Raw genomic sequence first — 23,547 nt, 5'->3', positions numbered from 1 at the left:
CTCAGAAACCAACAAGTTTTCCAAGGTAAAAGCTCTCAAGAGTCAAAGCTCTCTTCAATCAGATACAAGCTTGTATCTGGACTCAGAGCTTGCCCTGGCAAATGGTTATGTCAGGATTCCAAATTCCAATGACTGAAAGGAAGCAAATTCTCGAACAGATGACCCATTAATCTTATTCAGTGGGGCTCTACTTACAGTCTTCTAGGTGTTGGGAACTTCCCTGAAGAATTCTGATATTGAAACTGCATCAAAATCACTCAGGAACTTCCAAATTTACCTCAGCAAACTTGTTGGCACTCTCAGCCTTGTGAGGCCGAACAGGGGAGCTGTGCACTTGCTATTTTTACAAAGGATTTCTTCCTTTACCAGCAATGACAATGGCCTCCGCTTGCTCTGCAACAGCTTCTGTACTATTAAGTGTAGGATCCAGCCATAGCTTGCCAAAAATAGACTCTCTCTTCACCTGTCAATTGTACCTGTGCATGCTTCAGACACATAACATTCCAACATGATGCAAAGAAGAGATGGATTTCAGACAGCTCCAATTCATCTCCCAGATACTTTAAGGTACGCCTTGGAGTACACAGGTATTTTTCAACTTCACACTACCTAAGTGATTTATTTCTGGCAGTACAAAATGTGATATGCTATATTTAACTGTGTCATAATTTAATCTTGCTTGTTTGGCAGAAATTATGCGTGTGTGTGTGTGTGTGTGTGTGTGTGCAAGGAGAGCAAATTTTCCCTGTTCCTTTACAAATCCATAATTTAACTCTGCTTTGCATTCCACTCTTCCTGATTTTAGCTCCCAAAATGAATTCTGGAACATGGACAGTTTTGCTATTTTTTATTTACTCATTATTTTTTTATTATGCTACGGCTTTCAATGTATTCTATTTGCATCTTTCTCCTATGCTGAGTTAACAATGCAGACATGTGCATTGGCACAACGCTGGAGAAAAAATATTGCGTGACTGTACCTGCATCAAGATTCTTTGTGTGTGTGTGTGTGATGTTTGATTGAAGGGCAAATTCATGCCCTGACTTAGCAAGCTCTCATGATAGACAGTGCCCCCCCCCCGACTCTGGGACCTGTTTACCTCCATGTCATTACTTTCTTCATCTTTCTGGCCTTTTAAAAAATAAGGCATCAAGGGTCAGGGCATATTCATACAGGCATTTCCAAAGCCCCCCTGCTTCATCATGTACTGGGCTGCCTAGAACCACCACAGGTCCCCAGATCAAGATTCTCTCTGCCCCCCCTCCCCCTGCATCACAAGACCACACTCAATCCAAATATCATATGAAACCAAGCTGCATGGTTTACCTGGGTTCACTGGCCCTCAGGGTAACCAGCCTACCTGGAATTCTACCCCCCTATGCCGCCCCCATCTCTTTATTCCTAGCTCTTAACATGAGGAGGCAACAGCAGGATGCAGGCTAAAGGGTTGGATCCAGCTGGCTTTTCTGCAGACAAAAAAGGAAGGGAGGATCTCCTTTGACCACCCCCAAAAAGCACAGCTGGGGTCACAGGATGGACTTAGACCAAAGCCGTGTGAAGTAAGGGCTGCAGTAAGAAGGAGAACTGGGTGAGACTGAGTGAGAAACCCGACTGGATCCAGCCCAAAGTACGAAAGCCCAGTTGTTCTGGGGACACCACCTATAGCTCCAGATATCCAAAAAGAGCAATTTTCATAACTCCCAAACTGATTTCATAACCAAGCTCAGGGGCTTAAAATTTGAGACCTATCAAGATCACTACCCAAAGCCAGAGTACAACCTTAATTCTACAACACATTTAATGTCATTTCCTCCTGCCATAACCCTAATTTCACGTAAACAATCAAATGATCAATCAATAGGCAAAGGTCTGATCACCCTGTCTCATGTTCTGTACTCTTTTACTCTGTTTTCCTTTTCCTTAGACAAACCAGTAACCTATCATCGTAAGCATGTTTAGGATATCCCATGTGTTTGGCTGAATGTATTGGCTTGCAATTAAACCACATATCAAACCATCTACAAGACTAAAGACCACACAGATAGTACTGTAAGAAAAATATCTCTGTTACGAATACATTGACAAAATCATTTTCCCCAAACTGCAAGGTGATTCTTTTTAATTTAAAAACTCACTGTTTTCATCTGTTTCTTGTGATCTGCTGGCCTACAATTATACATATGTTGAACTATTCACAAGTGTGATTGGGATAAGAGTTTCATGAGACTGTTCTCAAAAGAATTCATGGACTCCAGACGTAAGGATGAGGCTTAACTGTAAGCCAACGCAGTCAATCTATCACAAAAAATTGATCCACAAGCTGACTTTTAAAACTAAACAAGCAAAAATCCCTGTCCTTTAGGTTGGAACAATGGTTTTGTTACTGAACCCTTAACTGGAGTATTGTTCTTGTGAACAGCTGGAAAACACAAGGAGGGCTCTGTTGGATCAAACCAATGGTGCCCACAGTGGCCAAGCAGGTGACTTGAGGAAGCCACAAGCATTGCACGAAAGCAACAGCCCTGCACTGTCTGGCAGAAACTGGCACTCAGGGGTACATTGACCTTGAGCATGGCAATGTCATTGAGCTATCTTAGTTTATCGCCAGTGGTGGAACTATCCTCCACAATGTTGCCGAGTCCTCTTACAAAGGGCTTAGCTACACACCATGATTTCCTCTCAGTATATTTTGAACAATGCTCTTTTCATTTGCAAATACAGCTGCAGGGATTGTCTTGGCAGGAGGAGGGAAGCCCGGCACTCCCTAGCAGATTTTAGTTCTGCTGAGCAAAATGTACCCCAAAGCAGCTCAGTGCTGGTTTTCCATCAAAAAAATGGTGTGGGAAGGGTACCCCCCATTTTCCTCCTTGATAAGGCAATCCCTGGATCTGCATTTGCAAATGAAGAAGTGGCAGTGAAAGGTGCTGTCAAGTCATAGCTGACTTATGGCAACCCCACAGGGTTTTCAGGGCAAGAGATGAACAGAGGTGGTTTGCCATTGCCTGCCTGTGCATAGTGACTCTGGACTTCTTTTGTGGTCTCCCATCCAATTTCTAATCACGGACAACCCTGCTTAGCTTTTGAGATCTCATAAGACTGAACAAGCCTGAAATGGATGTTGTTTAAAAGGTACATGAAGAAGCCATCACACCTGTGGATGAGCTGCAGAGTAGATGACCCTCAACCGAATTGTGTTGGGTAAATAAGTGCTTTTGTTTGTCAACTCAGAATCTCCTGCTCATCAACCTTATTGGGTGACACCAAGTTCTAGCATAGAGGGAGAGGGAGGAAGAATTCCACTTTCTCCACACAATGTGTAATCCTGTCTCCCCCTTAGTTGTCTTCTTTGTAAAACATCTGTTAGGATGTGAGCTTAATGGAAAGCCAACTTTCCGATCCTATCACAAGAAACAGATGCACACAGGTCTCGTTCACATGGAGAAGTTGCTGTGCTAAAGACATAGGCGGATTTTCGGTGCGTGATCACACCGCAATATCTGAGAAGCGTAATACACCCGTGGCTTATCGCCGAAGATGCGGAATAAAAAACTACCACATACAATGAACTAATTTCTGGAAAACGCAGGGCAAGGGCGGGCGTCTGATCGCGTTTCCGCTTGAATCCCGTGGCATCCAGCGCCCATCCATGTCCCGTCACACATAGGATTTTTTTTTGTAAATCTCCACAGGATGCGCACAAACGATCATGCGCATGCATAAACTTCGGTGTGGAAAAAAAATCCCATTTGCCACAGAAGTGGTGCCTAGCGATTGCCGGTGTGATTGCACCACACTGCTTCTTTGCCACGCTGCAGGATAGCCATGTGATCGGCACCTAATGGCCTAACCACAGGAACTCGACGGGACATGTGATCGAGCTGCCGTGCATTACTTTGCTCTGGGGCAAGCAGCCACACTCCCCCCCCCCGCATTTTCCGGCCCGTGTGACTGGGACCACAGATACTTTTAAAATACAAGAATCAACGCCTTATAATGGGGAAACAAGCATTGTATGGATCTACCCTTATTCAGAAGTTATTCAATGAGGCAAGCTTTCAGGTGAATGCCATTGGGATCAGAACGCAAGCGACACCACTCTCAGTTCAGCAAGCGACTAATATTAAAGCTTCAGTATATACATTTCCTTCACAGCATGTTATCCATGCCTGCAAATGAACAGCCACAACCACCCCATGCTCCCCACCCCCCAGAAAACCCTCTTAGCAAAACAGGTGCTATGCTTCAGAACTTGCCTTCCTAAGTTAGAAATTTTCCCAGTGTTCTCATCTGTCACAATTCTGTACTACTAGCAGATTTTCTTCATTGTGACTTTAAAAAAAAATTACCTACAAGAAACATTTCAATTACAATATTAACTTTAAACATTTCCTGCGGTTTGGACTAGACTAATTTAAAGCATATGGAATTGATAATAACAGCCAACATGTCAGCCCCCTTCAGAAAAGAAAAGAATCAGAGCAGAATTAGGAATGCAGTGCAGAAATAAGCTTTTTCTCGAAATATCGAGAATTCCCATACTGTTATCTGCAGCAACAGAGGGGAAAAGCAGTTCTGATTTTAATGTTCTGAGCTGGTTGATCTATTTATAATGCCGACAGTCAAATGGATTCTAAGTAGCAGTTTACTGTTGGTTTACCACTGGTAGTATAGCTGGAAGCAGTCCAGCAGTTATTCTAAGATTCCCAGGAGAAAGCAGCAATTATGGCCCAGTTATATGCAAAGCTTCCGATCGCTTAGCCATAGTTAAGAGATTAACAGTGCGATCCTGTGGAGAGTTCCTTCAGTCTAAGCCAACTGAGTAGGACTCAGGAGGACAACTAGATGTGAAGGCATCCCCAAGAAGGACCCAGGGACACGGCCGACATTTTCAGTGCCCAACAGGGAAATTTAAAAATTGTGTGAGGGCTCGATCCTGACTAGAAACACCCCCGCCCCCCACCCACCTTTTCAAGTGCCAAAATGGCTGCACCCACAGTCTCAGGATTGGGCTCTCAGAGTGTTTTTAAATCTCCCATTAGACACTAAAATGGTGCAGTGGTGTCCCACCTTAATTGGCTGTCATGCCTAGCTGTGCCCTTATTGGAGCAATCTCCACAGGACGGCGCTGTGAAAGTCCTCTGACGCTCCAACGCAAACGAGGCAAAATAAGAAATCCTGATGTGATTGTACATATCACTCCATCAAAATTCTTTTTTTTATGATGTTTTACCTATGAACATGCCAACACAGGCGCATTAGTGCATAATAGGCACATGCTGAAACTGCATTTTCTTCTGGTGTTTAGGGAAACACATTAGTTCCAAAAACAACACGGTGAGGACAGAGCATGCTCCAGGAGTCACGTAATGTTGAGGGCGGCAAAGTTCCTCCTGCTCCTCCCTGCCATGACCACTGTTCTCTCACCCAAGATGGTGTACAAGTGAATATATGAAAAAAGCAGCAAGGAACAGCTCAAGGAGGTAACTGGTAAGCAAAGATACTGATTCACGATGCTGGCCGGAAGAGTGGTGAAAATGAATTTCAGTAGAAATTAGATAGGGGGAAACACGGAGGCCAGCTCCAAAACCACAGAAGAACCAAGAGGGAGGAGGTTTCCACAGGTTCTGAGAAAGCATTGATTAAAATCAGATACAGAATCCCAAAGTGTAAAACCCATCATCAGAGTGAAAGTGGTTTGTGTCAGACTGGGACCGTCCAAGTTCAAATCCCACACAGCCATAAAGTTCACTGGGTGACCTTCAGCCAGTCACTCCCTTTCAGTCTAACCTACCAAAGGGCTATTGTGAAGAGAAAACAGAGGAGGGGAGGAATCAGGTGCGCTACCCCTAAAGAAGGATAACAATAATAGGCCCCGTTCATACGGAGCATAAGCCACACTACAGAGACGGAAGACAGGCGGAGTTTCCTGGCGCGATCACATGGCAACATCTGGGAACTGTAGAGCTCCCGTGGCGAACCCGTGGCTAAATGCCGAAAAAGCAGAGTAAAAAAACTAGTACCTCGGAGGTACTAGTTTCCGGAAACCGCGGGGCAAGGGTGGGCGTCTGGTCATGTTTCCGGTGGTATCTGGCGCCCGCCCATGTCTCCTCACGACAAGGCTTTTTTTTTTTCTAAGTCTCCACGGATGCGCACAAGCACACAAGGAAGCATGAGAATACTTGGGTTAAACGGGGGGGAAAACCCGCCGATCTGCTTCTTTGCAGCGCCGCAGGAGTGAGGTATGATCGGCACCTCCCTGGCACCTCCCCCCAACCACGGGAAGTCGGCGGGATGTTTTATCCCGCTGCAGCGCAGTTGTTCGCTCCGGGGCAAACAGCCACGCCCCCCCCACGCGATATCCGGCCCGTGCGACCGGGGCCATAAAAATTCTTCTTGATCATGAGCCAGATAGGTCTCTAGAAGGTTTTCCCAGGCAAAATACATTGGACTAAACTCAACACTAATTCAGATTTCCTCACAGAAACAAGCCCCCAAGCAGGCATCCATCCAGTTTCATTCTCTGTTATGATATTTCAGCAGCCATATATATTAAGAGTTTCCAAGAACCGATAAATGATTCACATTGAAAGTGCTGCAAAAAAAACCCCAAAGCAAAACCAATTCAACACTGTCCATCCTATCAGCTGGGCATACAGCAGGCGTCACTAGGAAGTTGGGGGGGGGGGGTTAGCTGTGAATTTCCTGCACTGTGAAGGGGGTTGAACTAGATGACCCTGGCGATCCCTTCCGGCTCTAAATTGTCTACGTTTAACTGTTGTACTGACTGAAAACTAGAATAAAACAGACACCTGCCATGTCTTTCGTGAATCCAACTTCCAAAAAATCTGATTTTCAATATATTATACGCAGACACAGCTTATTCCCTACTGCTTGAAACCAAAGGCCATTTAGTTTTCAACAGTCTATGGCATAGCTAGTCCAGTCGTCAGAACATACCAGTGCAGAAATCCCACCATACACTTTTAACTTATAGAAGATCTGCCAAGACTGAAGGAAAACCCTTTTACCCATTGATTGAAGCAGAAAAGCAGACTGTAACATTAGTGGACTTCCTGTCCAAGGAACATACACTTTGGTTATGTCTGCACAAACCATGACTTCCTTTTTACAAGACTGGTTGCTGGTTATGACCTTTAAAGTGCTTCACGATCCAGCACCCACATATTTGAAGTCCTGTCTCCATTCATATGTCCCTGTGCACCAATGATCAGGCTGCCACCTGTTGGCTATCCCGCCACTTTCCCATTCTGGCTTAAGCTCTGTGAAATGGGCTCCCTGCAGAGATGAGAAGAACCCCCCTCCTTGGAGATCTTTAGAAGGCACTGCAAGGCCTGCCTATTTGTCAGGGCATTTTCCATGGGGGAAAAGTTAAATAGCAGGCATCTTTTAAAGGGGATGGGATTTGGGGCTTGTTATTGGTTTTACCTGGGAATATTTCAATTATTGTAAGCTGCCTTGACCCAACAGGATATGTTTTAATAAACAAATAAATAAAATGCAGACTTTAGATGCCCAATGGTAGGGCTGCAAAATCCAGTTGTGAACCTCCTCTTAGATGCCTGCGCTTCAATGCCAATTTCTCAGACTAGGTCAGCAGCAAAACATCAGATCCTGAGTCCAATCATTCTAGCTAGATTACATACAGACCTCCCCCACACACTCCGTAATCCTCTATGCCGGCAAAACCAACAACCAGGCAACTGAATTCTCTAGGTCATTTCCCCACCCCACCCCCAAAAGCGAATGAGATCAAAGAGTCCCTGTAGTCTTCCGAAATACAATTGCTTCCAATTCCCACTGTGGAGTTCCAGGCTTGAATGAATGGGTCACTGCAGTTTTATTGTGGAGACGCTACCACTAATGAAAGGAACAATAGGAAGATTAGTGCTCCCAACCATGTAGTAGCAACATCACTTTGGGTTTAATTGTGGCAAACAAAGCAAATAAGAAAGAAGGGCAACCAAGTGACAAACGCGGTTAGGAAAGGGAGGATGTGGATGGCGTTACTTCACAAGATACTTCACATGATGCTTCCGGTCACAGACCTGCATTCAGGGACAGCTACGGAATCTAGACCAAGACTGGCATTCTTGAACATTGGTGGTGGTTCTTGATCAATAGCAATGAACACCAATAAAAAAACACTATTGCGTTTTCTCCTGGATGTGTATTTTCTAGATATGTGCACGTTCATATGGATCCAACCTCAGGGTGAAGGAAGTTCTTCCAATGAAAGGAAAACTCCTCCTGCTTAAGTGATTCTTCTGTAGGGGGAAGTCTCCATAGGCTGGAAGAATGCTCCAAAGTTTGTTCAGTGGAGTGGGGAGGATAGTGGAAGGATCCACACACCAATACATTTGGACCACAATCCCTTCTTTCACAATGAACTGTGCACACATAGGATTACCCTCATAGCTACTTTCTTCAGAGATCACTCATCTATCCACCAATTACATTTTTAATATCATCCTTCCTCTAAGTGCTGGTCAGCATGTACGATTCTCTCCCTTACTTGGTTGTATCCTCACAACAGCCCTAGAGTAGGAACAGTAAATGAATGGCCCCAAATGTTAGGGAGACTAAATCATCAAAGGAGTCCTAAGAAGTGCCCTGCTGGACTGTACCAATGGTCCCTCTAGTCCAGTGACCTGTCTCACACAGTGGCCAGCCAGTTACTCTGCAAGGTCAACAACAGGGGATACAGGCATTTTCCTCTTGACACCAGTATCCAGAGGTTTATTGCCTCTGAAAGTGGAGGTTCCCTCCCTTCTCCATCTTCCCTTTCACCAGGTATATGGAATGGTCATTTGTTTCCTTCAGCATAGCAGAGGCAGGGGCAAAGCAAAGGTAGCAGATGATGCTTTAGCAAAAGGCAATTGAAAAACCCCTTAAAATGTAAAAGCACACTAATAGTATGCAATGTGAGACAAAAACTCAGGCCTTGTGATCTCCTTCACCACGGAAGACACAAGCCTGGCCTGAGCTGTGGACATCTGAGATTACTCTCCATCAGAGCTGCCGAGAGCCACCATGGGTCCCTGGACAAAGATTCCACCTGCCCACTCCAGTGTGACCCTCATCCAAACCATGTGTCCAGTTTTGTAGTTTTATGTTTGTACACACATACATGTGTATACCAAAAGTTAGTACGTAAATCAGTAAGAAGCCTATTTAAGTTTACCCTTGCACCTTTATGTAGCATGAAAACAGAGGCGGGGGGGGGAGCATTCTTTTATTAGTTTGATAGATCATGGGGAAATAGTAACTCCCCCCTGCACACAGACTTCTGTTCATAATATTAACAAGCGTTTGCTGCTATTCTACCATTAAGTACATTCTAAGTTGCCAAGCTCCTGTCACGGCTCCTGCCAACCTAGCAGTTCGAAAGCAAGAAATTGCAAGTAGATAAATAGGTACCACTTTGGTGGGAAGGTAACAGCGTTCCGTGCGCCTCGGTGTTTAGTCATGCCGGCCACATGACCACGGAAACGTCTTTGGACAGCGCTGGCTCTTCGGCTTTAAAACAGAGATGAGCACCGCAACCCTAGAGTCGGCTTTGACTGGCTTTCGAGCAAGGGAACCTTTACCTTTTAAAGTTGCCAAGCAGGGAGGAGAAAAGAGTTGATATCAAAACTGACAAATAAGAGAAGGGGGATTAGAAGGGGGGAGAGAGAAATGAGGGAATATCATTGAAGGAAGAGACCAAATGAAGGAAGGAGAAAAGTGTGGAAAAGAGGAAGGGAAATTAAGAAAAGAGGAAAGGTTGCTTTATTTTCTACAGCACACCAAAAAGGCTACCCGTTTGCAAGATCCAGCTGAGCAGACAAGACAATGGAGCTGGGTGGAAGGAAAGGAAAAGGGAAGCTGACTGCCAGAAACAACAACTTTGTCAGTAGGTTGCATCCTGACAATGACTGTATGCAGGGGTCATTTCCTGCAGGAGCGGAGCTCCAGCAGTAAAGAGCCCAGGGGTGGGCACATGCAACAAGCCCCACACCCTGATCCCAGCAGCCCTCAGAGCAAGAAGAGGCCAGGTAAGTTGCAGAGCCCACCCTCCTCGGCCCCCCAGTCCAAAACAGTCCAGTGGCACCTTTAAGACCAAGTTTTATTCAGGTACAAGTTCTCCCTCCTCTGCAAGGACAGATCTGCACGTCCGTGCCCCCCCCCCAATAGCTAGCAATCCAAAACAGTCCAGTGGAGCCTGAGCAGTGGGTGTTGCCTTCTGACACACTTCCAGTGATGTCAGGGGGTGTGGCATATGCAAATGAGTTATGCTAATGAGGTCCTGCACCTCTTTTTCTACGAAATGACCCCTGGTATGTGTCAGTCATGAGCTGTGCTGGTTGATCTTGCCTCGTTCCAGGGCCTGGGTTGGTTGATGGACTTAACAGGATCTGAAAGCAAGAGTTTCCCTCAGCCTCCAAGTAACCTTGCAGAAAGGCCCAGTCAGCAAAGGCAGAGAGCAACTCCTATTTACTATGCTCTCCCATCCCTGTGCCCCTGGTGGCTGCAGTGTGGAACAGCATTAGAAGAAAAACTATACCATAATGCAGAGGCCAGGTGATCTACACATCTTTCACTTTAACAATATCCTCATTTCGAAACGTTTACCAAATCATGAATCTGACCTTAAACAATACTGGCTTCTGTGGGGTTTGATCTTTTCAACTATATACCGACTCGCTGTCGATATGATTCCACATGTTCTAGAATCTGTTTTTAAGAAATTCATGGTAAAATTTGAAAGATCCTGACAATGCCACACTCATATGCTTCAGAAACTGTATATGTATGCACCGTGAAGTGTATATGTCAGACCTCCCAATATACACTTCATAAACGGAGAATACATTTAATAAAAATACAGTATGACACTTGCAGAAACCACCTAATTCTCATCATTGATGTGGAATGTTCTATCATCCACTGATGGTACAAGGTTAGACTACCCTTGAAAAGAGATGTGAGGGCCCAGGAAAAATTGAGGGGGGGGGAACCTCCTACAAAATATTTTCTGTTTTTGAGTGAGAAAAACTTGTCTTACGAAGCATTTCATTCATTCAAAATGTACAAATTAAAGAGACATGTGCTACCTGATCCCAGCAGCCCTCAGAGCGCAACTTTGAGTATTGGGTACAGTTACCTTTTTTCTTACAGAAAATAATATTTATACATTTAAATGTCATAATTATACCATATACTACATTATAAATGATGCACTTTCAAGCAGTAAAAGAATTTTAGATTTGATGGGAAGGTAAGTATTGCACATAAAAATATGCAATACTTACCTTCCCATCAAATCTAAACTTCTTTTTTGATTTTCCTAAAAAATTCTGGTTTTGGTTTTTTCCCAGAAAAACAATACACACACACCCAGTGCTCTCAAGATTTTAGGAAATTTTACATCTCTACCCTTAAATGTATGAAACTCCATAAACACAGTGAAATACCTGCACTCACACTGCCAGTATGGAATTGTAGCATAGAGATTCACCCAGCAAGATCCATATAGGGAAAGTACAGGGGAACTTGTGTAATGTTAATCAGCTTTGCACCAACACTTAGGCTGCAGTCAGTCACACTAAATAATCCACTTTCAGTGCACTTTCCAACTGGATTTTACTGTGTGAATTGGCAAATCTAGTTGGAAAGTACACTGAAAGTGGATTATTTAGTTTGTGTGACTGCAGCCTTAAATGCAAATGTTCATTAAATAAAAGGGATGCATCTCCATGAATTAGCTAAGATCAATAAAGCTGAGCTGCAAAACAGACATAGAAGTGGAAGAGATTTCTAAATGGAAGTAAAACTCACCATAACTCCCAACCAGAAGTTTAACTCATAAAACACCAAAACACAGCCTTGAAACTACTGCAAAAATCTAGGATTCTAAAATTCAGAATGTTTTGGAAACTATTGCGAGAATAGAAAGAATAAGAGACACTGTCGAGCTGCAGATTTTAAATGCAAATGTCAATGACTGGAACAGAGTAAGGTGTTACACAATGCCCTGAAACCACTTCCCAAATCACCAGCCTCCTCCCATATAGCTCACAGTTGTCACTCTTTCCCCCTCTATATCCTCAAGGATTAGAAACTTTTTTCTATAAATGAAACTCAGAATCAAAGTATGTCAAGTTCCACTCCAGATACCAAATTCCCTGTGAAATCATGTGCACAGAAGACATGTCAGGTCATAATCACAGAACAGAACCTCCACAGGTACTCCATTTGAACAAACCCATAGTGAACCCTGGGCATCTTGGATCATAAAGCATTCTTTAAGAAGCCTGCTTCTCTCCATAGTATAGCCTTGCACGTGAGCAAGCAGTGGGGTGACAGTGGAAGTGAGAATAAAAGCTATTCATACATCCAGGAAGGATCTGGAACAATTAAGACACGGCTGCCTGTATTGACCGTGAAGACTCGATGCGGAAAGGAAATTCCCATGGATTAACTGTGCACATCTGCCTCCAGAATTATTTTCATTAGACCTGTCTTCATGAACCGTAGCCTAAAGACTACCACTGGCTTGGCAAACGACAATGTAATTTAAAACTCCCTTGTTCAATAAAGATTACATTGGCAAGCTGAACAATGAGAGGAAAAGGGAAGAAGGAAGATGATGGGTCAAACGGGACTGAACGTTGTAGGAGCCAGATAACTGCGTCAAAACGGTAAGTCCTGCCAAAGTCTGGGCCCTCATACACTCCTTTAAAGAAGACACTTACCAAGCCTACACACGTAGATATGGCTACTGAAGAGGAGCTATAGTTCCGTATAAATCCCTGATAGAAACACGGTTCAACGTGGTGGTCTTTCAGATCTGCAATGCCGTCTTTCCCAAGTACCTGGACAGTAAAACTGTAGCTAAAAAGGTCAGAAGGTTTGAGCTCCAAGTGCATTTCTTGTCCAAATGCTGAAAAACGGTAGTGCAAGGGATTCTTAGAGCTCGGGGATGATCTCTTCCTCCTAGCGCTGTGCAAAATGTCATGTGAGATGTACGATCCACTGGAGTCCACCTCAACGGGAGTGACAAAGATGTAATCTGAAAGGATAAAGCAGGGTTAGCTGTAAACATTCATCACCCAAGTGCAAGTTGGATTTCGACAATTAATCGGTTTGAGGGACGTTTTAAAAAAACACATTTTAAAACAACCCAAAAAGATGACCATGCAAGCTTTCCAACAGCAGTACTGGGAGCCTGTCAATCACAGCCAACCACAGATAAAGAGATCTAAAGCAATTTCAGCCGGTCCTATGTCAATCACAAGGGTTATAAAACAGGGCTTGTTTTCCTCTCTACCCTCTAATGGTTCCAAGACAGACTAAGTAGCTGTGAAGTTTCCCACAGTCACTCTGGTGAAGACATTTGTCATCACCAGGAATGCTGCTCTGTTTCCTGCCTCCCTTCTGTTAAATGAGGACTAAGGGGAACAGTGGATTTTCCAGCTTCCTTACATCTCCTTGGCCCCTGAAAGTGGGGAAAAAACAGGATGGGGAGGAAACCTACATTGAACAGAAGTCCTCACCTTGGCTACCAATCTGCTACCAATCATCCTCTTACTAAACACAACATTGGTTGGAGAACGCATCACACTGCTGAAGCTTACAGAAGAACCCTAAATGGAGTTATGCCCTTCTAAATCCAATGACTTCAATGGATTTAGAAAGGCATGACTCAGTTTAGGATCACTGTGTAAACTCAATCTGATCACTCCCTGGATCAGAGATCTTCTGGGGATCCCCCATAAGCAGCCCTGAGATCTGTGAAGGAAGCATGTGTACAGGCCGGTAGGTTTAAGGGCAACAGTAAACACATGCCACGCTTATGTTGGCTGAAAGTTTTACCCACAGGACACATCATGTACGAATCAAGCCAGAGGAACTAATTGGAACATTGTTTCTCTCCACAGGCGTCTTTAAGACACACGCTCAGAGAAAACAATCTGAGATATGAATCTTTCCAGCAAGGCAGCCGTCTCAACATACATGCGGAGCTGGGGATCAGCACTGAAATCATGTTTCAGAGAACCAAAAACCTTCTCACACAGTAAAATTTACTCTATTGCTTCACACTGCACAAAGGGGAAGTGGGAACTTTAGGTTGACTCAAACCTGTCTTTCTCCTGGTGAAAAAGGGAAGAAGGATCCCCTCTGACCACCCAAAAAGGCTGTGATGAAGACCATGGGACCTGCGTGGACAAAAGCCATATGGGGAGGGGGGGGCTGTAGTAAAGAGGAGAATTTTATTTCTTTACTTCATTTTCATGCTATCTTTCTCCCCAGTGGGAACCCAAAGCAGCTCATGCTGTTCTTCTCTCCTCCATGTCAACCTCATAACAACCTTTTGGGGTAGTCTGGGTCAGAACTGGGTGAGACCGAGTGGGGGGAAAAAACCTGGCTGGACCCAACTGTGTTATTAAATCTTCCCATATTAGAAAGCAAAATCATCCAGATCAAAATTCAGGAAGGAGAACTCTTACCCTAGCCTTCTTCCAGCTATAGATAGACAGATGGATAAATGTGGTTCAAAGAAATCATGCAATTTGCCAAAGCACAATCAGAAGCAGAGAAGTCGAGGAAGTTTTACGATCTGGCCAGTTTCACCAATCATATCGTACAGCCTGCAGGTCTCAAGAGGACTCTGCAGAGAAGAGCTCTGTCGTGACTTGATGATGCAGGGCAGGGGTCCCCAACACGGTGCCCTCCAACACCTTTCCTGATGCCCATCAAGTGTTTTCAGAACATGGGCAGGTGGGGCTTTTGCCCAGCATGGCTTCTGATTGGGCAGGCAAGATTAAGAAGGAGAAGAGATTGGATTTATACCATGCCCTTCACTACCTGAAAGAGTCTCAGAGAGGTTTACAATCTCCTTTCCCTTCCCCTCCCCACAACAGACACTCTGTGACGCAGGTGGGGCTGAGAGAGCCCTTTCCAGAACTGCTCGTGAGAGAATGGCTGAGAGATCTTGTAACTAACCCAAGGTCACACCAGCAGCTCCATGTGGAGAAGTGGGGAATCAAACCCGGTTCTCCCAGATTAGAGTCTGCACTCTTCACCACTACAACCAAACTGGCTCGCCAGTTAAAAGGCATGCTGTTAAATAGAGCTTCTACCTTAAATGCCAAAGCATTACTATGAGAATTATGCATAACTTCGCTCCCTGACATTTTGTGGCTGGCTCCACTTCCTATGGAAGCCTTTCTGTTGTTGCACCCACCACACTGTGTCCCATTTCAAAAGGTGCCTGCCGTCTCAAAAAGGATGGGGGCCCCCTGATTTAGGGGGGATTTCCTGATGTCAAGTCCGTGTCAATCACGCCACATGCTGTAGACTTCTTCTCTTAATGTTACTTGTAACCACAGGGCAGGGGAGCACTTCTGTTATTCTTACGTGAGGAACTTGTGACCATGTTTTGGGCTGGAAGGGAGATGCAGGACAGAAGCTGAATGTTTGTTGAATATATGAGAACTAGAATATTTTCTGTGCTACCTAAGATTTCCAGAAGAGAAGAATGGGTGGACCACAGCTGGGACTTGAATAGATAAAGAGAACAGCTTGACAAATCAGAGCCACAATGAGCCCCCACAATCCACTTGGCACAGGGCCTCCATCCCCTTTTGTTAACACAGAGCAGGGGCTTTCAAGCGGCATAAACTGGGAAATGTATCTGCATGCTGAGGAATCTCTTGAGAAGGGGTTCACAAATTGCAACCAGCCAAATTGTGCATTCAGCATTCTCCACAAATGGTGTGACAAGGACTGACCGTGCACATTGCCCTCCATGGCAACTGAGCATTGGTTGAAGGTGTTAAGTCGGCTACTTAACAAACGAGTCAGAGAGTGATTCAGCAAAAGATCAACTTTATTCAGCAACTGGTAACTCAACTCCAAACAGATCAACATGAATAGCCAGAACAGCTTTAGCATTGAAGCTGTTCTTCTTTTAAACTCTCCCGGCTAATATAGCCACGCCCTATTTTACAATTTCAACCCTATGAGGTTGCACGGATAAGGTCCAATCACAATTGTTCCCTCTCATGGAACTGGATGTTGGTGATTGGTCGGCTCTTCCTGGGCTACCAATAGTCATTGAGGGATTAGGTTCCTAGCCCAGGACGAAGCTTCACATGGTGTTTCAATCACTGTGTTTTCATACAGTAGGGTTGCCAAGTGGCACTTACCCTTCCGGCGGGGAACTCCAGGTCGGCTCCCAGCATGTGCGCGCGTGCGCCGCATGCACATCACAGGGAAGTGACATCATGACACCGGGCACGCTGGGGGCGGGGCCACGAAAACCCCGGGGCCCGAGTTCCCCCCGGGACCCGATGGGCCTCTGGGGCGGGGGGATTCCCACCCCCTGGGGGGATTTGGCAGCCCTATCATACAGACATTGTCACATTGAATACATCACAGAAGGGAGGGGAGGAAAATGGGGAGGGAAAGGTCAATGCCTGTGAGGTCACACTGGAGAACTTCCAAGGCCCATCGCAACAACAGGCAAAAGACTTCCCTCTCCCCACAGGTGAGCATGGGGACAGGCATCACAAGGGGGGGAGCGTGGCGTAGGGATTAGAGCATCAGACTAGGGTCGAGGAGGCCCCGGTCTGAATCTCCACTCTGCCCCCAAAACCTGCTGGGTTATCTTGGGCCGGTCTCAGCACAGCCTACTTCACAAGGCTGTTACTGTGAGAACAAAATGGTGGAGGGAAGCATGTTGTTGCAAACCGCGTTGGGTCCCCACCGTGGAGAAGAGCAAGGCATATAATCCTGCACTGAACAGTGGGGTGGACTAGATGGCCTGTATGGCCCCTTCCAGTTCTGTGATTCTAAGATTCTACCTAAATAAATACTCTGTAAAATGCCCAAGAGTGGCAAAACAGAGGAGCAGCGGTTAATAAAACCGATGGCATTACTTACTGCTTTCCGTTCCGAATTGCTGCTTCATCAAAAATATTTAATATTGACCTGATCTGAAAGTCTGATGGCATCCGTGTGCGTATTTAAAGTGCCGCCAAGTCACAGCCACCTGATGGCTTTCAAGGCAACTGAGAAGCAGAGGGGATTTCCTACCGTCTTCCTCGGCAAAGTCTTCTTGGGAGGGGGGTCTCCCGTCCAAGTACCAACCCTGCTTAGCTTCCGAGATCAAGCTATTTATACTATACCATTACATGTCCCTTGATGGAACTGGCAGGGCTAAAACAATTACAGCCTTCTACATTGCCACCTAGAGGACAACACTGATTTATTCCTGCTGACTTCAGACAGTAGCACTGGGTAGAGATCCCAGATGCCCCGCATCTTATGACACATGGGTATTGAAGAGGTCCACCTTGATGAGTGTTTTGGCTTCTAGAAGATCAGAGGCACATCTGATCCCCAACTAGCAGAACCACGTCCTCCTGTACTGTGCAGCCTGCCAGTTAAGATTCTTTTCTCTGGGACCTCACCCGCAGAGGTGAGAAGGGTGGTGATAAGAGACAGGGCTTTTTCAGCGGTGACACTTCACCTTTAGAATGCCCTCCCCCCTCAAGGCTCACCTGACACTTACATCACCTTCCTTTAAACTGCTGTGTGTCATTTTGGTACTTGGTTTTATGGCATGTTTTTACTGACTTATTTTTATTTATTTCATTCACTTGTTTTTTATTGTCTTGGTTTTGTCTTCTTGTTTTCGGTTTTGAGCTGCCCGGAGCAGGTTGGCAGAGATGGCGTACAAATTGTCTAAATAAATAATGGGTGTGTTTGTTATTTTAGAATTTATATACTACTTTTCTCCCCAATGGGAACCAACCATGGCTTACAACATAATTCTCCTCGCCTTCATTTTATCCTCACCACAACAACCCTGTGAGGTAGGTTAGGCTGAAAGAACACGCCTGGCCCAAGGTCACCCAGCAGACTTCCATGGCAGAGTACGAATTCGAACCTGGGTCTCCCAGATCCTAGTATAAAATTTTAACCATCACACCACACTGACTTATGGTTGCATCTAACCAGCTTTTCTGCTAGGTGGGAAAAGGATCCTCTTTGACCACCTCAAAATGCTCTGCGGGAGATCATGGGACCTGCTTGGATCACAGCCAGGTGGAACAAGGGCTATAGCAATAAGGGGTTTGGGTGAGACCAAAGGTCATTTCGGGGGGGAACGTGGGGGACCGCAGTGCCCCCGGGTGAGGTGCAGGGGGCGGGGCACATGATGAAGCCCCGCCCCCTGCTTCCGGCCGCCCCGCTTCCAGCCCTTTCAGCCAGGAGGAAGCAGGAGAAGAGGGAGGGTAAGTTGCTTCCTCCCCGCCTCTCCCCACCCCTGCCTGCCTGGGGCCAGGGAGGGCCTTGGCGGGGCTTCCTCGAACTCCCGCTGGCCTTGCAGGTCCACCGCCGGGCCCCTGATGTCAGGAGGTGTGGCATATGCTAATGAGTTATGCTAATGAGTTCTCCTAGCTGTTTTTCTACTAAATGACCCCTGGGTGAGACTGAGTTAAAAAGCTGGCTGGGTCTAACCCCAATACGCCCACTGTGCCCATAACAACAACAACAACAAAAAGATCTAGCAGCCCTATGGCCTGTGTGTTTGAGGAACCTTTCTACCCTCTCTGAGCAATAATTATGTTTACAGTGAATACAATGGCATTACACCAGGGCTTTCCACAATGAAGTGTGAAAGACTGATGTGTATCCCTACACACTCATGTACCCTGATCAGGTAGCAATTCCCTGTCATGTGTACATGGACGTTTAAACACACATTGATCATTTAAAATGTATGTGCTGGTTGTGGGAATCAGCAGCAAGACATTGGGCATGCTCAAGGCAAGCTGTGCCAAGTGTCAAGCTTCTGGTTATCTTAGTGATTAAACTATACGTTGGGGAAAAGTTTCAACTTTCAATATGAACTTTGAACACTAACAGTACTATCTCCTGGGGCAAAGTCTGGCAGCGGCATAAAACCTTTTTCTCACACATAGGTACGGAAGGACCTCTGGGCCCTGGAAGTTTCAGATGCAGTGAGGGGTACCCAACACCCCTCCAAAATTTCATTTGAGTTTAGAAAATGAATAAGCTGTTTTTCTGCTGAATAAGATCAACCAAGTTGATCCCAGTTTCACCAGGGATCCTGGAGGGTTTGTTTTGTTTTTTGTATCTTCTGGGGGTGTGGGGGGGGAGGTAGTTGTGAATTTCCTGTATTGTGCCGGGGTTGGACTAGATGACCCTGGAGATACCTTCCAACACTGTGATTATATGAACTATCCAGACAACTCACAAACACTCAAGACAAATGACACAAAAACAAATTAGAAAAACCCTCTCTGTGAGTGGGTACAGTCCAGTGGTGAGAGACTTACACAGAGAGCTATGACTACAAGATCAAAGAATCTAGCGATGCACACACAACTAACATAATTCATTGCCGCTGCAGCCCACTTCCTCTGATGCATGAACTGCAGGCTTCAGGATATACAACTGCAAGTTATAAATATAAACCGATTCACTAACCATGCAAACCCATGCAGAGTTATGCAGAAATTGATGGCCTTTGACTGGGCTGACTCCCCGGAAAACTGCATTACCCATTTAATTATTGTATACCCCCCCTTGTCTCCCCAGTGAGAACTTGAAGTGGCTTAAGATGCCATTATCCTCTCCTTCAGTTTATCCTCACAACCACCACCCTGTGAGGTTAGGCTGAGAAAGATAGACTGGCCCCAGGTCACCCAGCAACCTTCGATGGCAGAATGAGGATTCGAACTTGGGACTCCCAGATCCTAGTCTCATATTCTAACCACTCAACCACATTGGCTCTCACATCCTCAATGGTAAACATACTACCATCCAGCCTGAACACACATGAAGTCGCCTTGTACTGAATCAGTATTGTCTACTCGGGATGGCAGCAGCTCTCCAGGGTCTCAGTTTGAGGCCTTTCACATCACCTATTACCTGGTGTTTTATAGCCTGAGAGGCCACTGACCATGCTCTACCACTGAGCCGTAGCCCCTCCCTATAATTTACTGTTTTTTAGTAATAGTGCCTGGAAACAGCCAGTGCATTTAATTGCACCACTAGCAATGTTCCCGCTAAGGTGAGTTGGTGTGAGCTAGCTCACAGTTTTTGAGCCTCCGGCTCACACATTTTTGTCTTAGCACCGGAAGGACGGCTCCACAGGAAACTAATTTATGCAGTAGCCAAATTGCTCGCTCACAACTTTAATGCCAGTAGCTCACAAAGTAGAACTGTTGCTCACAAGACTTCACAGCTTAGAGGGAGCATTGACCACCAGTATCAAATCCCCTGCTAGGCTGACAGACTTTCTAGATGGGTCAGACACATTGTCTCAACCTGCTCTAATTCACAGGGTATTATGAGTGTGATATCGGGGAGGAAAGAACCATGTGGACCTCTGGGAAGTGTGACAGCTCTGTGCTTCTCAGGAAAGCAGGGGAGCAACTTGGACTGGGACCACAGCATGCATGGGGAGCGGGGTTAAGCTTCCCCTGTGCCATTTTTTGGATCTGAGATGTTCCCAGGGAGCACTACTTACTCTTTTGGGGAACGAGAGTGAGAGAGAGAGAGAGAGAGAGATGCTAAGTTTCCAAAATGAGACAAACAGTGGCTCCCCAAGGAAGTTTGAGGTTGGGGGAAAGGCACGGGGGTGTTCTAAGCCCCCTTCCCATGCATGCCCGGGAACTGAGTTCTGAGCACAGAAATCACAATCCTCATCAGCTGACCACATCCAGGGACAGACCTAGAGAAAATGTAATAGGTAGGTACACTCACTGAGGCCCTGAGCTGGATGGTCCAGACTAGCCTGATCTCGTCAGATCTTGGAAGCTAAGCAGGTTCAGCCCTGGGTTCCTGCTCCGATGGGAAACCACCAAGGAAGTCCAGGGTCCCTACCCCGAAGCAGGCAAGGGCAAAGCACATCTGAAGGTCTCTTCCCTGGAAATCCTCATGAGGGGTCACCATAAGTGAAGCCGCAACTTGACAGCCCTTTCCACCAAGCCCACGGAGTCCCTGGATGAGCTTGGGTTGGTCACGCTGAGGATACATTTGCAGTGGTATGGAAGTCATGTGTGCTTCTCTCAGCTCCTTAGAGGAAGGCTGGGAGCAAAATATAACAATGACACATCCATGGCCTCTTGGGGAGAAAGCCGTCTAGCTCATCCACCTTTCTTTAGCTCAGCGGATAAGACCCAAAGGGAAAAGACGGGCCCATCTTTGAAATGCAGCTACCCTCCTCATTTGAAAGAGCTGCATCTTTCAAACGGCTCAAAGCAGCAGGCAAGACGTTGTCTTTGCTGCAGCGTGGAAACAATACATCAAGCGCCTTTCACTTTCCTTCCAGTGGTGTTAATCAGTGGCAGAAGTTCCGGACGCTCAGCAGGCTGGTCGCCAAAAAAGCAAGCAGCTGCGAGAGGGAGGGAATTCCCCAGCGCAAAGGCGCACCATGCACCAGGGTTTGCCTGTCCCAATCCTTGGGCATAATGTACTTGTTCACACTCCAAGCATACAATGCATGTGTCTTCCTGTCCTACAGACACAAACCCAGACGCATATCCTGCAACATATGACACAAAGGCAGAACGTAGCTACAGTCATTTTTGTCCTCTTCAATGCACTTCATACTGCCAAAACATAGCCATATTTCCCCCCCTAACCATTCTTTTGAACATTAATTCTTAGTTTTGGAATGTGCAATCTGCCTCCAATCCATTCATTCCTTCTCCTGTTGTCTTTGAAATCTAGCAATCCTTGCTTGCCTGTTCACACATGTTCTTTGCGCTTGCTTCATTTCATCCACTGTTTTTTTCGGGGGGGGGGGCTGGAAATTCTTTGAAGTCTAGAGATTCTGAGAGATGCTTCCACATTATTTTTAAATAGCAGCTGGGTTTATTTATTTTTTGTAGAGATTAATAACCCATTCCTGTTTCCTCCTTCCCCTCCCCCCCAGTGGCTAGAGCAGCTTTTGCCTGGATATCTCCATCACTGTCTGCTCTTGGATCCATAATATATTTACAAGGAAATAAGTCCCAACGATTTCCAGCGCAATCCTAAACAGAGTTATGCTCTTCCAAGCCCACTGACTTCAACTGACACCTACGCCCTTACAACTGTACTATCCAAGTAACATTTTGAAGAAATTTTATGCCGCCCTCCGATGCACCTTTCCACCGGAACATGGAAACAAACTGAGCTGGCTTCCAGGTAAACCAGCTTCTGGGATCAGGGGGCAAGCTTGCACTCTCATCCTAGAGAATCATTACCCTGTGACCTTAAGGATGTCAGGACTGTCTTGCCGGGTCAGACCAAAGGTCTGGCCAGCTCAGCATTCTGTGCTCAACAGCAACCTGCCCACGGAACTGGGATGCTCCAAAGCTGAGCGAGCGGCAGCTTTTGGTCATTGGTATTTAGGAGACGGGCGAGATTTGAATCCAGTAGCAGCACCTTAGAGACCAATGAGATGTTCAGGCTATCAGATGAATGGAACTTTAACCCTGTAAAGTTGATACCCCGGAAATCTTGTCAGCCTGTAAGGTGCTACTGGACTCAAATCCAGCTGTTCCATTGCAGACCAACACAGCAACCCTCTGATGGTATCTAGTAATTGGAAGTATACTCTGAATACATAAGTCGAAGGTAAATACCCGAGGTGACTAGCCACTTACACTGCCTTTCTCCCCAGTGGGGACCCAAAGCAGGTAACATCATTCTCCTCTCCTCCGTTTTACCGTCACAATGACCCTGCGAGGTTGCTTAGGTGGAGAGTGTGTGACTGGCCCCAGGGCAACCGGCAGGCTTCCGTGGCAGAGTGGGGATTCAAAGCTTGATCTCCCAGACCCTCTAACCACCACACCGCACCGGCTCTTACTGACAGAACGGTCCATATTACCTGTGACGCTCTCTTTGCAAAGTGCAGCCGGCTGGGGCAACATCAGCCTCTTTCGCTTGCTTCGGTGTTCGAAAAGCAGCACGCAATCCAGTCTTTGCACTGCTAGCTGTCACATTCCCACCCATTTTACAGAGGAGGCACAAGAAGTCAGTAACCTGCCGAGAAGTCTGGTCTCCAGAGAGCAACGCCGGCACTCAAATGAAACGAAGCTGCCTTCCTTCTACCAAATCAGACTCCTGGTCTATCAGGGTCATTCTGGCAGTGGCTTTCCATGATCTCAGGTTTAGAAAAAAAGTTCTTTCTCCACATCCCGGCAGGCTAACCAGAGATACCGGAGACTGAACCTGGGACCTTCTGCATACAAAGCAGAGACTCCGTCACAGAGCCACCTACCCTTCCCATGCGTCTCTCCCCCACAAAGTCCACAGAAGCAACCCATTTCCCACACAGGTTTCAACAACAGACTCCAGCACAGATGGCAGGTTGTCCCTCGGCATGCCACTTTAAAAAAGGGATAAAATACACACCATGGTTGAATCCCGGGATGCTGCTGCTGCTGTCACCAGTGAAAGCGGAGACAAAAGACACCCAAGAGATGCTGCACAGCTGCAGAGTCTGGAAGGGAGAAAAA

General features: G+C 46.0%; 1 protein-coding gene across 1 annotated transcript in view; it reads right to left on the bottom strand.

Moving 5' to 3' along the window:
• ADAMTS18 (ADAM metallopeptidase with thrombospondin type 1 motif 18) overlaps positions 1-23,547 on the bottom strand; it is a 121,624-nt gene that overhangs the window by 97,677 nt on the left and 400 nt on the right. Inside the window, exons 2-3 of the mRNA XM_015409960.1 lie at positions 21,260-21,324; positions 12,757-13,073 (exon numbers count right to left, since the gene is read on the bottom strand). Of these exons, the coding sequence (XP_015265446.1) occupies positions 12,757-13,073; positions 21,260-21,324 (382 nt within the window). The remainder of the gene's footprint in view (positions 1-12,756; positions 13,074-21,259; positions 21,325-23,547) is intronic.

This window comes from Gekko japonicus, unplaced genomic scaffold, assembly GCF_001447785.1.
Source record: "Gekko japonicus isolate JY-2015 unplaced genomic scaffold, Gekko_japonicus_V1.1 scaffold95, whole genome shotgun sequence".
Lineage (NCBI taxonomy): Eukaryota > Metazoa > Chordata > Lepidosauria > Squamata > Gekkonidae > Gekko > Gekko japonicus.
The sequence above is the reverse complement of the archived record's forward strand: the minus strand, read 5'-3'. Positions and strand labels throughout refer to the sequence as shown.